This window comes from Martes martes (genome assembly GCF_963455335.1).
Source record: "Martes martes genome assembly, chromosome: 9".
Taxonomy (NCBI): domain Eukaryota; kingdom Metazoa; phylum Chordata; class Mammalia; order Carnivora; family Mustelidae; genus Martes; species Martes martes.
The window spans coordinates 89565212-89582324 of record NC_137896.1 but is presented as its reverse complement, the minus strand read 5'-3'; the positions used below and the strand labels follow the sequence as shown (position 1 = coordinate 89582324).

The 17113-nt window shown below is 54.9% G+C and overlaps 1 protein-coding gene across 2 annotated transcripts in view; it reads right to left on the bottom strand.

Moving 5' to 3' along the window:
• Positions 1-16624, bottom strand: part of TET3 (tet methylcytosine dioxygenase 3) — a gene marked incomplete at its 5' end in the record, with an annotated part of 100131 nt that extends 83507 nt beyond the window's left edge. The window contains 2 exons of one of the 2 annotated variants that reach the window (XM_080814106.1): positions 1633-1689; positions 16322-16624. In XM_080814106.1, coding sequence (XP_080670232.1) covers positions 1633-1689; positions 16322-16624 — 360 coding nt within the window. Of the gene's footprint in view, positions 1-1632; positions 1690-2002; positions 2027-16321 lie in introns of those variants that run through there. The other variant, XM_080814107.1, reaches the window with a different exon arrangement.
• Positions 16625-17113: the final 489 nt, after the last annotated feature.

Below are 17113 nucleotides of genomic sequence, written 5' to 3'. Positions count from 1 at the left end.
CCTCAACAGCACGCACAGTGATTACAGCTCCCCCAGTCAGCAGTGGGAGGCCAGGGAAGGAAGTGGAGGTGGAACCGGGGGTTCTGCTCTGGAGAAGTGAACGAGTGAGCTCACAGCTCTCTCCTCTCCACCCACAGCACGGCCAGTATCAACCACCCCCTGCTTGCCTTGGGGGCCACCCACTGCTCCCAGCCCCACGGAGGCATGCCCAGCTCCCCACAGGAGCTAAGGCCCCCTGGTTCTTCTTCCCCCAGACTTCGGCTTCAGGAGCAAAATCCGTGCCCTCCCCCCAAGCACTTCCTTGCCTCAAGTTCCTTGGGAGGAGGCCAGGGAACCACCCTGGCTCCCAATTCACCCAGCAGTCGCCTCGCCCTGGAGCCCCCATCCCACGTGGGGAAGCAGAGCCCCTCCCTAGCGGCGTCCCCACCCAGGCAGTGAGGCGGCAGGGTGCCACTTCCAGCACCTCCACAGAGCTTCCCACAGCTTTCCCAGGAAGCCGGAGGAGGATTTCCAGGGACCAAAGTCTAAGAGCGTCTGGGGACTCAAGCAGCTTGCCCACCTGCTACCCAAGCAACCTGATTCCCACAGGCTCTGTGGGCCAAAGGGGAAATAAGGGCTGAAGCAGGCGCAGGGACGGGCTCCCTCCCGGTATTCTGCCCCTGCCTGACAGTCCTCACACTCCTTCCCCAGCCCCTCTGCCCAGCAACTTGAGAGGCAGGCACACGAAGCTGCCTCCCGCTCTGTTTTCTCCACCCGGGGCCAGCAGAGGATACTGCTGAGTAATCCCAAACACTCGTCGGGTCCCCAGCCCTGAAAAGAGGGGCAAAGCCCAAGGAAACCTACCGATCCCGGTCCTTGCCGACGCGAGAGGAACATCTGTATTCCCCAGCAATGGCTGATACCCCAACAGATTCTGCCCTGCCCTGCCCCAAATACCCCAGTCTCAGCCCTCAGACGATCACAGTGCCCCCTTCTCTGCTGCCCACGCACCTGGTAACATTCCCTTTCCAGTCCCCCAGACACGGAGCAGCACAGAGTAACAACAGCCGCCCGCCGGATTCCCAGTCATGATGTTGCATCAGCCCCCACCCTACCCAAAATATCCTCACCCCCACCACCTCCTCTCCTCTCCAGCCATCTCCATGGTGACAGCAGCATGACTAATGACACCCTATCAGCTTCAGACTCAGGAGCACAACCCCCCCTCCCCCATTACACTCCCCCCCCCCCCCCGCGCCCCGGGATTTCTGCAGGTTGGACGCAAACCAACAGCACCAGGGACAGTCTCTAGAGATTTCCAGAGGCAAGAGTGGGGAGTGGGTTCCATGTCTTAAAACACACACACACACACACACACACACACACAACACACACACAGTTCAACAAACCCAATCCCAACTGAACCCAAACCATCCAGCTGAGAAAGCAAAAAGAATCCAAACAAAACCCACACAGGCCTGAGAATTCATTGGTCGCCCACACCCCCGCCACCCCTCCCCCTCGGCTGCTGCTACACACACAGTGGGAGATTAAGGGATCACCAGAGGAGACCCTTTATTTTTATCCAATCCAGTCAAACACTTCACCCCCACCACACACGCGCACACACACATGCGCGCGCGCACAAGGTACCTTGACAGCAGCCCCTTGTCCCCACGGCCCGGCTCCTTCACCAGCCTTTATTTCCACCTGCAAAAAAAGCCAGAGAGACTGATGAGCCCGGCAGACACCCGGAAAGAAGCGAAGTCCTCCTGCTGCACACTCCCAGCACCCATGCATTGGAAGGACGAGAATGGGAGGGAGGGGGCCTCGGAAAGAAAGGATAGCAGGGACCATCTTCCTGCCTCCAGCTGCCGCCCAGACTCTTGGTGGATAGGCTCCTTCGCCTTCCTGTGTTTTTGTTTTCATTTCTCCTTTTTCCACCCTCCCGAGATCCAGGAGGGCACTGCCCCCCCTCCCGCGTCCTGTCTGGCCTCGTCTCTCCCCGCCCTGCCCGCTCTACCTCGGCCGGCCTCCTCTGGTGCATCGGCCGGCGGGCCTCCCATTATCCCCGCCGGAGAACACGGAGGGAGGCACTGCAGAGGAGGCGGCGGCCAGCTGCCGGCTTGGCTCCCCTCCCCGCCGCCGGCGAGGCTGGTGTGGAGGGGGCGGCGCGCTCGCCAGCCAATCCCTGTGGCCCGCCGGGCGGGGGCAGGGCCGCCCGGGGCTGGACCTGCCCAGCCGTGAGGCGGGGGCGCAGCCAAGGGTGCCGCGGAGCTGCGCTGGCTGCTGCCCAGGTCTGCCGCCGCCGCTCCCTGGCAGGCGGGGGATCCCGGGGCACCCCGCTTCCTCCCAAGCAGGGGACCCTGAAGGTAATACCCAGGGCGTCCTCTGCATCTCCGGGGTCAGAGAGGACGGACCGCGCCCGGCGGAGCTGGGGTGGACTGGTGGGATTTCCCCCCCGCCCCACAGCAGCTCTCTAACCCGAGGACACCAGCATACTGCCTCATCCTAGGAGCAGCCAGGACAGTGCCGGTGCCGGGTGCTGGGATAAGAGCAGGAGGGATGACAGCCCCCCTCATCTTCCAAGAAAAAGAAACAGAAAAAAGTCTTGGCAGTGTGAACCTTTACCCCATTTTTAAAGATGAGGAAACAAGGCAAGACAAGCAAAGGAACTTACCCAAGGTGACAACAGCTAGAACAGGGCAGAGCTGGGACTCCAAGCCAGACCCATTTGGCTCTAAAGCGAGACTCCGAACCATTACACAGTCCTGCTCCTCCCTCCCTCTAGCGCCCACCTCAGAAAAGAGACTGCTTGAAGCCCACACTGCCTGTGGCTCAAAGCCTCACCAAGTCAGCCCTGCCCTCCCCATACACACAAACACCCACACCTTACCCTGGATCACTCATCCCTCATGCCTGAACATAACCCACCCCAGCCAGACAGCCTCCGCCACCGCCACCACTAGGATGTTTCCTCTTCTCTCAAAAAGGCCACAGAAGGTGGCCCTCCAGGTCCTAGGCGGCCCCCAGACCTCAGGGCTTCCCATCCCTGGGAAAGGCTGAGGAGAGGAGGTGATGAGGACCCCAAGAGGTCTGGCCTCCACTTCCCAGACTCTGAGCCTTTGAACACTCTAACACCCAGGAGACTAAAAGAACAGCAGGAGGAGAAAGAACAGGATGGGGATTTCATTTCATTTCATTTCCTGGGCATCCCGGGCACATCCTGCTGCACCCTAACCCTCCCTGGAGCTGAACACCCCAAAATTTCCACCTCCGCGGGAAAGGACCAGCCCCAGAATCTGGCGCTCACGTGGCTGGTCCAGTTCCTGGCTCCATCACGATCCAGCCACAGCACTGCGTGTGACTTTACCTCTCAGCCTCACTTGGCTCCTCTGTAGAATGGAACTACAAATACCAGCGAAGCCCTGAGCAGTCCGGAGGATTCTACAGAGAAAGGTAGCATGGCGCCCAGCGCATGACTGAGCAGAGTGAGCCACCAGCACTCTGAATTTCAGGGGGAGCTCACCGTGGGCCACTTCTCATCTCACAGATGAAGACGCTGAGCCACAGGGGAGAGGCAGCTGGTAGAACTGGTTAGGACGTGTGGGAGCCTCTGTTTCAGAGGAGTTCTGCTACCTGCCCGGTTGCTGTCCCCTCTGGGGTGTCCTGCGCTGATACTCAGAATGGGACAAGCCGTCTTGGCCTCTGGTGAGGAGACTCCAAGAAGCACCAGGACCCACACCTGCCTCACCCCTGGGGACAAAGGGCAACCCTGCTGGCTCCTCTCCAATGTAGGTAACAAGGCGAGGCAAGGAGCAATGTCCCAAACCATGGCTCAAGATGGGAAACGGCTTCTGCACCCCCAAAGCTCTTACTTTGGCCAGGCCAAGAGAAGTGCCCTCTTTATCCTGGTCCCCACCACCCCTGGCCCCCCACCCCCGCCCCACACACCATCTGCTGCCTGATGAGAGGGACTAACACTGCCTAGATAGTGACAATTAATAGCTGTTGCGGCTGCCACAGTTTCTCGAGCCCCTGCTCTGTCCCAGGCCCTGAGCCAGTGATGCTGTAGGAGCATCTGACTGGGCATCTGACTTACTCCACACACAGCCCTGCCTCTAATGGGGAAGTGGACTGAGAGATGGTAAGTCACTTGCCTAGCAACACACAGCTGGTGAGAAGGGAGCTAGAATTCCAATCTAGGCCTTTCTCGTTCCAGTTCTCTAACTGCCCCCTTCTCTGCCAACCCCAGGGAAATGCAAAAAGGGACAGGGTCATTTGAACCTAACCACTTCCCTTCCAGCTATGGGTCTGAGAATAGTAATGTTTTTCATGCCTCAGAGACTTCGTGAAGCTGCTCCTTGACTCGGTTCCTCCCCCCTTTCCCCTCCCCCGCCTGGTGCTGGGCTTCCTCTGCCTGTTCCCTCCCTGGGGGGCCTTCCCAGCTCCTCTAGCCCCCCGCGAGCATCCCCCACTCCTCTGGGGCCTCACAGCGCAGCTCACAGCCTCTCCTAGAGCACCGCTCACAACCAAGCACAGTTATTTATTTACATGGAGTCTTCCCCACGTGGGCGGGGGCCCTGTCTTCCCCACTTTACTAGGCTCTGCACAGAGCTGGAATGTGCTAAGTTTCTAGGCAAGGAGGGTGGAGAGGCAGGGGGTTGGGCACTGAAATGTGGAGGCCGCTCTCCTGGCTGACCTTCTCTTTTAGGTCCCCAAGGATCAGAGGGACACCTGCTCTCCTGGGAGGGCAGACCTGCTCAGACTGAGCTAGAGCTGAGCCTTAGCCTCATTCAGCCTGCACAAGTCCTCCTCCGAAGCCTGCAGGAGCCATCCTGACTGTCTGACCCACCACCCCCCAACTCCAGTGCTAGCTCAGTCCTACCCCACCCACCGGTCCTGGCTCCCCACCCCCAGCAGCCTGCGGATACCCAAGAAGAGCTGTGGTAGTCCATCTGCCCCCACCTCTGTCTCACATGGGCCCTCTGCCCTTTCCTGAGGCACCTGGAATGCCAGGGCTCCAAGGAGTCAGGGGCCCATGCTCCTAGCAGAGACACTCTTCACACCCCACGGCCAACCCTCTCCTATCTCTACTGGCCTCTCTTTCTGCATTTTGGACTTCTCAGTGACTAACCCAGATGTCCTTGGGCTCCCTGGGGGCTGCCATGACCGCAGTCCCACTATACTCCCAACCTCCCAACAAGAGGAATAGGGCCACTGCCATCCCCACTGAGGAGAGGCAGATGGATTCGCTCACTCTCAGAACACACAAATGACCCCAACACTGAGAACTGCAGTGACACGGGTACCCCCAGGCCAGAAATCACACAGACACACCAAGACTAGAGGATGGGGACACACGCAGACACAGATTCAGGAGCACATGCAGGAACATCAACCAAACGTCAACCCCACGCAGGGCCCCATACTTGGAGCATGGTGTAGCAATTTTATTTAATCCTCAAAATCAACCAGTGAAACAGGAATTATCCACACCCATTCTACCGATAGAGAAATCCATTGACAGGGAGACTAAGCACCTTGCCTAAGGTCACACAACTAGAAAATGACTGAGCAGGGCTCTTGCCATCCCCTCACTTGCACTGATACAGTTGGGGCTGCTCTGGGTAGTTCTAGGATTTTCCTATCAACCTATCTCTTTTAGTGTCGGCAGAGAATAAACAAACTTCTCTTCTCCGGCACAGCTGTGTCCTGAATGAGGTCACTCCCCACAAGCTTTACTTTAAAGCTCAGTTCAAGACCTACTTCCTCCAGGAAGCCTTCTAGGGTTACCCAGTCCTCTACCTGCCGACAGCACTTGTAACGTTTCTCATTTGACACTTGGTACTATTTGTCAGTCTGGGGGTCCTGCTTCCCCCCACCAGAATGGCTGGAGTCATGCCTTTCCAAAGCCCCTGAGGGGTTTTGCCCAACATACCACACCCGGAAGGCACCTGAAATCAACTGTGGGGGAAGCTGTACCCTCCTTTCCTTCCCTCTCTACCACACAAAGGATCCTGCCAAAGAAACCCAATACTCCCTCCACCTTCAGAGCCTATGTTTGAAGTCCCCGGTGTCCATGCATCAATTTCCACCCAAGTAATTGCAGCCCATCACACACATCATCCCCTATATTTGAAACTCTTTGTGGTTGTCATGGGAACTGCCTTTGCCTTCATTCACTGATCAGGGCTCACAATTAGCTTTGGCAGCGGAAGTCTGTGTCAACAGCAATCACAAGGAGGAGGAAGAGGAGGAGGAGAAAAGGTGCTTCTCCTGGAGACTAGAGACGCAGCGGAGATAGATTGAACCCTTGTGCCCAGCAGCGTCCGAGGGAACACAGTCGGAGCCAGCCAAAAACTCTGCCTGCCCGCAGGCTTCCCTACTCACAAACAGAACGTACCTGGGCCCCCCAGGCTAACAGACAGAGGCTGTAGCTCTGCCCAGACCCCGCAGGCCTCCTCGAAGCTTGGGAGAAAGTCTTATAGTCTATATCCCCACCCCAAATTCAACAGCTTTGGGCCACCAAATGTTCCGGGATCCAAGCAAACAACATGAGACCTTAAGAGGTTGTAGAGAGGTGGGACAGGAATGCTGAGTAGTTTAGAAACTCAGGGACAGCGCCCACCCGTCGAAGACTTCCAAGAGGAATTCACACAAAGTGTCTTACCTACCACCTGGAGGACCTGGGAATATGCTCAGGGGCCCCTTGCAGTCAGTCCAGCCCTTCCACACCCTGCCACCAGTCGTGAACATCAAAGAAGCATCTCCACACACCTCAGACTCAGGCAAGATGCCCCGTTCCTCCTGGAAGCCCTCTCACCCTTCACCTATGGCTACACTGAGACTCTCGGAACATATCTCCTCCCTTCCCGGCTCGCCCAAAGGTGAGTAAGGCTGGTCTCTGCCCTCCAGGCGTCCCTCCTCCCTCACAGCCCTGGCAGCCTGTCCTGTAATTATTTGTTTCCACGCTTGTCTCCCTCCCCAGACTGTGAGCTCATTAAGGACGGAGCAAGCGCTGCCTCCTCCTTCCCGCAGCTGAGGCTCGAGAGCGAGAGCGCCTGGACAGTCCCAGGCGAGACTCGCACTGAATGAGGCTGGGAAGGCAACTCGCGGTGTGCGAGTCAAAGCAGATGCCTTCCTGCTTAGGAAACTGAAGCCAGTGCTGGAGGGAGTGACGGCCCTCACCCAGCACAGGGGACACTGCCAGTCCCGCTGCCCATCCCAGGACCCGAAGAACATTCCGGAGAGGTACCTCTCCTCCTTGTCCCAGCACCAGGGCTTCCCGATGCCCCACACCGTATTGGGGCATGAACGCATACCCTTAAAGAGCAGAGCAATCCGTGAAGAGAGGAAAAGAGGAGACCTGAGTGAGCCAGTCCATGTTCTTCCAGCGTGAATGGAGCAGAAGAGACTCCATCTAGCCCAGTGCCTGGATATTTGTTATTGACCCAACATCCCCAAGCCCCTTCCTGAGGCTTCCTCCAGCCATGTGGAGGAAGGGTGAGGGCCGAGGGGGCACATGCCCTCTGGTAAACTCCCCCAAAGGACTTCACCCAATGCAGCTCCCCTTCCGTTTGGAGGGTCCCGAACTGCTGCTCTCCCAGCAGCGTCTCTGTTCACAGCCTCCCCAGCTAGGGGGTGGGGGGTGGTCACTGGACCAGCAGTGGAGGAAGAACTTGTACAACCTGATGCAAGCCAGCAAGCCCCAGGCCTGGGGTCACCTGCAGGCCAGCCAGTCACCCCACAAGTCAGGTGCCAGCTTTCTCTTCTCCCTCAAAAACTAATAAAAACTTGGGCGATGGGATTTCTTAGGCAAATGATGAGAGATGAGGCCCCACGGGGTGTGTCCACGGCAAGCACGGCAGCAGCCTCTGCCCTGCACGGGTCACACTCAGGTAGAGACCCACCACAGCCCTCAACACCACCAACACCCCTGCCTAGCAGCTGGCCAGGCCGAAAGAGGACTCAAGGGAGATGAAGGGGTGCCTTTCCTTTCTAAGACCTCTCTTCCTGAGTGTCCTACCTTCGATCCACAAGGGAGCCGTGAAGAAGTGATGGGGAGGAGGGCGGGGAATTAGTGACAACTCCTGAGACCCCTGATGTGGTCTTTCAACCAGTTGGAGGCCCAAGGCAAAAAGGAGACAACAGGGCTAGATGTAAACACAGGCAAGGCTCCGGGTGGTCAAGATTGGGGGTGGGAAAGGCCACTTCCCCCTAGGGAGCTTCAGAGACAGCCTTTGGGTGGGGAGCCACGCCTCATTCCTATTGTTCTTTCCCCGGAGCGGTAATGAAAACACAGCCCCTGCCTTCCAGGAGAAGCGATGATGAGCTTCAGGGTGTGTTAGAGCCCAGGAAAGCACCAGCCCCTTCCACACCCCTCCCCACTTACCTTGGAGGTGGGGTGGGGACAGAGATCCCAATCCAAAATATTCTTCTGAGAGCCGCCAGCACAAACAACTATGTCCCCAACCCAGTTATAGGTTTCAGTGAGGGTCCAGAGATCACACAGGGAAACTCCATATTCAACAGAACTTTTCAGAGTAATGGAAACATTCGCTATCCGTGCTGTCCTGGACACAAGGCACTGGCCACATGTGCATATTGAGCAACAAGGGTCGCTAGTACAGCTGAGTTACTGAATTTGGTTTTATTCCATTTTAATTAATTTAAATTTAAATAGCCACACAGGGCTAATGGCTACCATACTGGACAGCTCAGAAAGAACGCTTTTCTTAAATCTGGGGAGTCCATGAGTATTACTGAGAATCTGCTGAAAACCACGGGCCCTCTCCCCTGAGAAAACACACCTAATACCTTCACACATCATTTGGCAGAAATTTTCAGAAAGTTCACAGACTTTATTCCAACACAGTTCTGAGATTAGGTCTAGGTCTAAGATTGTCTATAACTTGACCAAAAACTTTTACTAAGAGCAATGTTTCTCCTGCAAAGTAATTGTCTAAGTAATATGAAAACAGACCTGATATTATACTTCACAGTCTCAACAGGAGACACCAAGCATGGAAGCCCCCACCTGACAGAGGATGTCCTCATGACATCCCTACCATTCAACACCCAGCCTCTCCCCAGACATGTGCAGGCACAGGAGAGGCACTCCCTCTCAGGGCTGGCTCTTCATTTTTGGAACAGCTGTAAATGTTAGACATTTATTTTTTCTCTTCTTTTTTTAAAGTAAGCTTTACACCCAAAGTGGGGCTTGAACTCACGACCCCGAGATCAAGAGTCGCATGTTCACTGACTAAGCCAGCCAGGGGCCCCTAGACAATTCTTTATTCTAACACAGGTTCAATCTCCCTGCTTATAATTTCCACCCACTACTAAAAGTTCTGCACACTCCTCTACACATAGAAATTCCCCCTTTCACGTAAGACTCACCTTGGCATTCTTCACTGCCAAGCTGAACAGTCCTATTTCCTTCAGTTATCCTACATGTGACCATTCTGACAGATCTCAAGAGAGGCTGTCAACAATGCTTTCGGAGTTTCAGCTCTTCCTACTTGCTAGGAAACCAGGGTTCCTTACCTGTGTATTAGTTTTTCTTTTTTTCAACAAGTACAAGATTCTGGATTCACTGATTAGATTCCATCAGCTCTGGCTAGGGCCCATTGCTCCAGACTGCCCCCACTTAACCCCTTGTTCTATCATTCAACTTAATACCTGCACCACAGCCCTCACCACTCCACCCCACTCCCAGAGCTGACACACCTACTCCCCACCAACATCTCAGGCATCTTAGGAAGATGGTACACATGCCTTACCCTCCATAAGTCTCCAAACCCTCCCATAAGATCCAAGGTTCTATAAACACACCTCTCTTTCACAACCACCACCATCTACTACTCTCATGGGCTCCAAGATCCTGTCAGGCTGCTTACCAGCAGATATCTTCCGAGAGCCCTCTCCTGACTATTCTCAAAACACACACGCACAAGTTCCACAATTTCTTAAGGGGTTTTATTGATAACTCACTAGACTAGAAGGTAATGGGTTCCAGAAGAACAAGAATAAACCTGAAGTAAATCTCAAGAGGTTCCTGTCTCTCTGACCTGCAGGGCAAAGAAATGGGTTGGGTTGGGGCTACCTGGGTGGCTCACTTGGTTAAGCATCCGACTCTTGGTTTCCACCCAGGTCGTGATCTCAAGGTCGTGAGATCGAGCCCCGTGTCTGAGGAGCCCCATGCTCAGCTCCGAGTCTGCTTAAGTTTCTCTCTCCTTCTCCTTCTGCCCCTTCCCACACCCTGTGTATGTGCACCCACATGCACACTCTCTGAAATAAATCTTAAAAAGAAAGAAAGAGAGAGAGAGAAAAGAAAAGAAAAACGGGTGGGTCATCTTGGTTACTGTCGTTGGCAACTAGAGTTGTCTACCTGTTCATCCAGACTTACTTCTGGCCCCTTCTCCAAGCTCCACCCCCTTTTCCCAGTCACACAAGTACTGAAGATCGGCTCCTCACACTGCATGCACACACAAATCACCTGGGAATCTGGTTAAAGCACAGATTCTGATTCAGTACGTCCTAGGTGGGGCCCAAGATTCTGCAGCTCTAACAAGCTCCCAGGTAACACCAGTGCTGCTGGTCCACTGACAGGCACAGAGGACACCTGGTCACAAAGCATTCAGATTCTCTGAGACTCAGGGCAAGCAAGCAACCGGCACTAGAAGAGGCCAGGCGGGCGCTGATCGCCTCGGTCTCTCATCTGCATCAACGAATTTCTACCCTAACGACACATTAGATGCACCTGGGGAGCCCCAGCCCGACTAGGTTCACTACAGACCAATTAAATCAGAATCCCTAAGAGTGGAACCCAGGGGATGGCAAAGTAGAATCCCTGGGCCACACGGTTGATAAAGAGACTGAACCAGGCAGTTACGCCAGTGGCCTCTCTTCAGGATGACTTTAAATAAAAAGCTGGCCTTCTGATCTGTCCAAGAAGCTGCAGGAGATGCCATCATTTATTTGCAGAAAACCAGATCTATTAATTTGGCTGGGCAGCTTTATAAAGAGCCACAGGGACCAACCCCACTCCCCAGAGCTCACCACCTGCCTTTCTAGTCTCACAAACCACCTTTTGAACGATCTGCTCTAGAGTGGGCCAAAACGGACGTCAAGCTTATGTGTTCATAATTTCCCAAATCTCCGCAAAATTGGAACTTTTTGCCTGTCTCCAGTCTTTCAGCCCTCTTTCAGCCACCGTGACTGCATACTGTCACTCTGGAAGTGCAGGTGACTGTTCCATAGGGAGCCAATGGCTCACACTCAGGCTGAGGCAGCGGACAGGCCCTTCCTCCCGAAGCACACAAGCACACCCTCGCAGTCTTCCCCAGGCTCACTCCTCCCCACACAGCAGGGCCCCGGTAGCTGTTCTCTGTTCTCTGTCCCCAGCTATGTGGCCGAAGTTGTAAGCCTACTCTTCCTTCTCATTCTTGCCGGAGGAGTATACACAAGACGTTTATTGTCTTGGGTATTTTCCACCAGCCTCAGCACATTCTGGCCACTGGACTTCCTGACACTCCTCTTAAGGGGTCAGACCACTCCTGAATCTGCCCTCAGCGACACGCACCCCCTTTCCACATATGGAGCATAGCCTTCCACCATCCACGCTCACTCAACAGCAGCCTGCGCAGTCACCCAGATGGCTCAGTTCTCCCTGAGTCCCACCACCTTCCTCCTTGGGGCACCATTCAGGGCTGTACTGTCAGCATTTCCTTTTGAGGGGGCAATCCTATCCCTCCTGCTAAGTTCCCTTTTAGAGCCTGTGGCCTTGGGGTTAAAAACTGTTTGCATTTGAAAAACAATTTCTAAACTCTGTGGCCAATGCCTGTCCTTGCCCAGCCTTCACAGACGCTTAGCTTCACAGACGCTAAGCTGGGGTTCCTTTCTCGACAATGGATCTGATCGCCTCTGTTTTACCAGTCAATTCTCCCCTTGCTGGTGGGAACTGGCGCCAGCCCGAGAGCACCCCTCCTCCAGCCTCTGTCTTCAGAAACACAGAGCGACAGGCGAGGCAAGAATTCACAGGTATTCTGATACTGTGGAGGGGTCCCCAACGCTGAGGTATCTTGTCTCTAAACTGGCAGAGAAAGCCACTGAAGCCACGTGGCCAAGGGCCATACAGTGTTTTCACACTATATCTCTTCCCGTTTCTCGTTTTCACCCACAATGTTCTCAGTCAAGCTTCCCACCTCACACACATGTTTCTCTAAGGAGGGTTTGGATTTTTTTCCCATTAAGAGTTATTCTCCGGGGCGCCTGGGTGGCTCAGTGGGTTAAAGCCTCTGCCTTTGGCTCAGTTCATGATCTCAGGGTCCTGGGATCGAGTCCCGCATCGGGCTCTCTGCTCAGCAGGGAGCCTGCTTCCTCCTCTCTCTGCCTGCCTCTCTGCCTACTTGTGATCTCTGTCTGTCAAATAAATAAATACAATCTTAATTTTAAAAAAAGAGTTATTCTCTGACCCTTCCTATCAGGTGTTTAGTGCCTTCACCCATGAGCAACTTCTCAGTCAGGTCCAAGACCACAGCAGGTCCCGGCCCCCCGGGTGTCCAGCCTCCTCCCCCAGCACAGAGGCTGGCAAACTCCTCCCTCCTTCAGCCCGGCTCCAGGGTTCTTCTGTGAGCAAGCTACAAGATGTCTAGAGATAAACACTTAATTTGTATTATATCTCTACAATTACCACTCAGAGACTAACTAATACAGAATTGTTTATGCATAAAGACACCACACTGTCTCAGTTTCTTTCACCCATCGCCACCCCTCAGAGTTCGCGTTCACTCCCAACCATCTTCTCTAGATGTTCTGGGAATGTTTTGTCCCTGTCTGTTGATTACCTACTATGTGCCAGACATTATGCATATTTTAATCTCCATTCATCCTCACAGCAACCCCGCAGAGAAGGGTCACGCCATCCGACAACTAAGAAACCGATGCTCAAGGGGCACCTGGGTGGCTCAGTCAGTTAAGTGTCAGCTTTTGAGCTCAACTCAGGTCTTGAACTCAGTCATGAGTTCAAGCCCTGCGTTGGGCTCCATGCTGGGAATGGAGCCTACTTAAAAAAAGAGAGAGAGAGAGAGAGAGAGAAAGAGAGACACCAATGCTCAAGACAGTAAGCAGTATAGTGCTTACTTGGGGGTCCGAGGTGTACTTTGTCTCCACACCCAAACCCTACTTTTCTAATTAGGCATCTTCATTGTGCTACAAGTCACCACTCAGGTAAAAAGAATGTAAAGACAATCAGCCTCAGACATCAGCCTAGGACCTAAATCCTTCCTGCCATTAGGAAGGAAGACCAAAGTCCAGGAATGAACCACGTCATGGCAGACAACCTCGCTTTCAGTCCCAGAGAGCAGTCACCTGGCTCTGGTGGGAGGGCCCGTCCCTGGGAGCGATCTCTAGTCTTAAAATGATGAACTTCTTTTCTGAGAGAAGGGGCTCCACAGGACCTCTCCCTACACACACACACACACACACACACACACACACACACTCTCTACAAAAAAGAGTGAGGAGAAGGGAGGAAAGATGGGAAGCCCAAGATAATGTTCCCCCTTTACAGAATGATACAAGGAAGCTGTCAGTACACAGCTCAAAGGAGGCAGGGGGAGGCGGAGACCGGATGGAAGAAAGAGGCCTAGAAGAAGAAATGCCAGGGAGCAGGGAGGCAAGGAGATGGACTGGTTCTCAAGAGACTCCCGGGTGCTGTGTCTTGCCCCACCTGAAGAATCAGGGCCAAACTCTAAAGGTCCATTCCTGAGCCAAAACAAAAAACCACCCCCAGATGTCAGTAATATGTCTCCCCCTTTCCCAACCTCCCCAACCCCAGGACACATTCCCTCTGCTACAAGGTTGCTCAGGTCTAATGCTTAAGGTCCCGGCAGTCCCCCTGTGGCTGGTAAATCCGGGGCTGGTTCCCTGGCTCAGTCATGCAACCAGAGCCTCTCGGGATGTTTCTCAGCTCCATGACTGTGCCAGAGATACGCTCATTAAACGCAGCATGGTCTGGACAGTGGTCCCACGCTTTCAGCTTTCACAGACCCATTAAAAAAAAAAAAAGTCGTACATCTAAAGCTACTAGTTACTATCTTGTATTTTACCAAGCAAAGACTTTTTAAAAGAAATAGACCCACTTTCCATCAGCACCTTCATTTTGTAAAAGAAAGCACATTTTGAACGTCAAATTGAAAGGACCTATGCTTAAAACAGGTCAAAAAAAGCTCACTCCAATTGTCCCCTTTCCATTACTTCTCTAAAAACTGGGAGAACTTTGTTGTGGGCCAGCACTGGTCTACATGCCCGTATGCGGACCTTCTGTCCTGGGACACCTCGGGCCACCAGCCCCAGACGCTGGGGGCCTAGAGGGACAGCCGGCCCCCGGGAGAGGGGGCCTCTCCCCTCTCCCCGAGGGAGAGGTCCACAGGGATATAGATCTCTCAGCAGAGCTGTCTCTAAGCCTCAGCCAAGCCAGATCCCTGTATTTGAACCATGATCACCGGGCTGCCCAGGCCAGCAGCTTAGGCACAAGGATGACATGACCCTGGCCTCACTCCCTACCCCCCTCACTCGGCTATGCCGCACTGGTGCTGCCCTAAGAAAAGCTCAGACACGGTTCGACAGTGCCACTGGTTCCAGGAACATCCAACTTGGAAAGATCAGCCCCCCTGCTCCTTGGGTTTGATCACAGGAGAAGTGGAGTGACACATAAGTGGGGGGAGGGTGAACGCTTGAAGGAAGCAACCAAGGAAACCAAGCTTTCAAAGTAGACTGAGAAGGTCTTCCTTACACCAGAACAACAGATCTCTTGCCAAGCAGTGAAGCCTACTCCTGCTCTTCTCCCCGCTTTCAGAAATGACCCACAGGGCCCCACACCAGCAAGATGCCAACTCCCCACGGCACCACCAACATACAGGGGATGGACATGGTCTCCCAAGCTGGGGTGGGGAGCTGCCTGCTTTAACCAGAGACCGGGGAAGTCAAGCACAGAGCCTGTGGTCCTGGGCAGTGACAGGCAGCTTCCACAGGGAGTGGACAGAAGGTGAAAAGAGCAAAAAACATCCCAGCGACACCCACTTCCCTGCCCCCGACACTTGGAGCTTCCTTCCCAGCCACGGGACCACAGCCCCATCAAGCTCACGGCACAGCTGGGCGCTCAGCGGTCAGGGAAATCCCGAGCGCCAGCCGCCAGCCCCGGGGAAGCCACAGGTGCCCTAGCCCTCAGAAGCGCGGCGGCTCCCAGCCCAGCTGGAAAGGGCTTCAAAGGCCATCAAGCGCAACCCCTCCATTTCCCCAGGGAGAAGACAGGCCCAGAGAGGGGGCCCGAGTCGTCTGAGCCCTCGGACAAATCAGTGGCAGAGCGGAGGAGCCCCGCAGACAGCGCAGGCCGCCGGCTCTGTCCAGCGCCAGTTCCGCTGCCTAGAGCGACCTCAGCTGCTCCACCGCTCCTCCCAAGCTGCTCAACTTTGCTCATCACTACTCCTGCCAACTCTCCGCTATCGAAGCTGCCACCAACCTCGTGCTGGCAGCCCGCCACCCGACTAGAAGGGAAAGATGGCCAGCGCAGGGTCACTACCTCTCAACTTTCCCCTTTCATCTCGTCCCCGCTCCTCCCCGCTCCTCCGTTCCTCCATTCCCCCTATTCCAAGTAAAGGGAGTACTCTTTCCTGGGCTTGACAGGGTCTCAAAAGCACATCATTCATTCATTCACTCATTCATTCCATTAGTCTCCGAGTGCCGACTACATGTCAAGGAACTGGGCCGGGTCCTGAGAACACAAGAGATAAAGAAAAGTCTTTGACCTCCAGAAGTACTTCAGTCCAGCAGGGGAACCCAAATCATGGGTTGTCATTAAATTTCCAGTTCCAGCTGGTGCTCTTGCTGTCTTCCTGAGAAGAATGATGGGGCCATCCCATTCCGTCAGGGCAGCATAAAACCACCCTGTCACCCCAAATCTTTCTTTCCAAATACCTCAGTCTCTACCCCTTACCTGACACCACCACTCCCCATGTCACTCAAGCATTGGCGTGACCCTGAAGTACACCTGAGGCTTCAAGCAGGACAAAAAAACTTCCAGAAATAAGGCTGGATATGTCCTGCGTCAAATGCAAATATCAGAGACGAGAGTGCTGGCCGGAGCCCCCTGCTCCCTGGTTTCTCGCTTACAAACCATCAGCCCGGCAAAGAAGCACAAGCCTGCTCAGGCCCACGGCCCCATCCAGTTAGACCGAAAGGATGAGAACGGAAGCATGGGCTGAACGGTGTCCGACAAGCCCCTGGGAGGACAGGGGTCGGTGGTAAGGGCAGGGCGGCCGAGCAAGGGCCCGCTTACCTCCTTGAGAAGCCCCACCTTCTTCTTCAGCACCTCACACTTGCGCAGTTTGCAGATCTGGTGCGTGCGGCGGTTTGTGCAGCTGGTGCAGGCCCCGCAGTTCTCCAGCCGCCGGCAGGGCTCACAGGTACCACACCGTTTTCGTTTCTTTCGCCCATCTCCACCCCCTCGGAGCTGGGGCTCGCTCCCAGCCATGGGGAGCCCAGGCCCCTGGAAACCCCCTACCATCACCTGGCCCTGAGGGAAGTCATAAAGGCCTGGCAGTTCCGGCTGGACCGCCAGGGGCACCTGAAATTGGCTCATAGTGCTGCCAGGGGCAGGGGCATAGGTGCCAGAGAAGGGCCGCGGTCCAGCGTCCTGCCTGCCCGCCAAGGCCCCCCACCAGGTCCTTCTCTCCTAAGACAGTCAAGAGTGCACAAGGGTGAAGGTAAGTAACTCCAGTATCCAGGATGGGCGCCTCTTCACCTCCTCTGCAGCACTCTGGCCGGGCTCAGCCGGGGGCCACTCTCCCATCTGCTGGAGCCCGGGATCTGGGGCAGGACACCAGCAGCGGTCCCCAGAGAAGGGATCATCTTGGCTGGGCGGGCTCTTCACCCTCACCCACCCTGGACCCAGGCATGAGGTGAGCAGGTGGGTGTGTGGTGGGGGCTGGGTAGGTTGAGGAGGTTCTCCCGGTACTTGTCCTCAGGGGGGCAGGATGATGGAGAAGAAGGCAGCGTTGCCTAAAAAAGAGACAGAAAGGGGAAGCGCATCACTCGAGGCTCAGGGACAACTTTCACATGTTACCTCTTC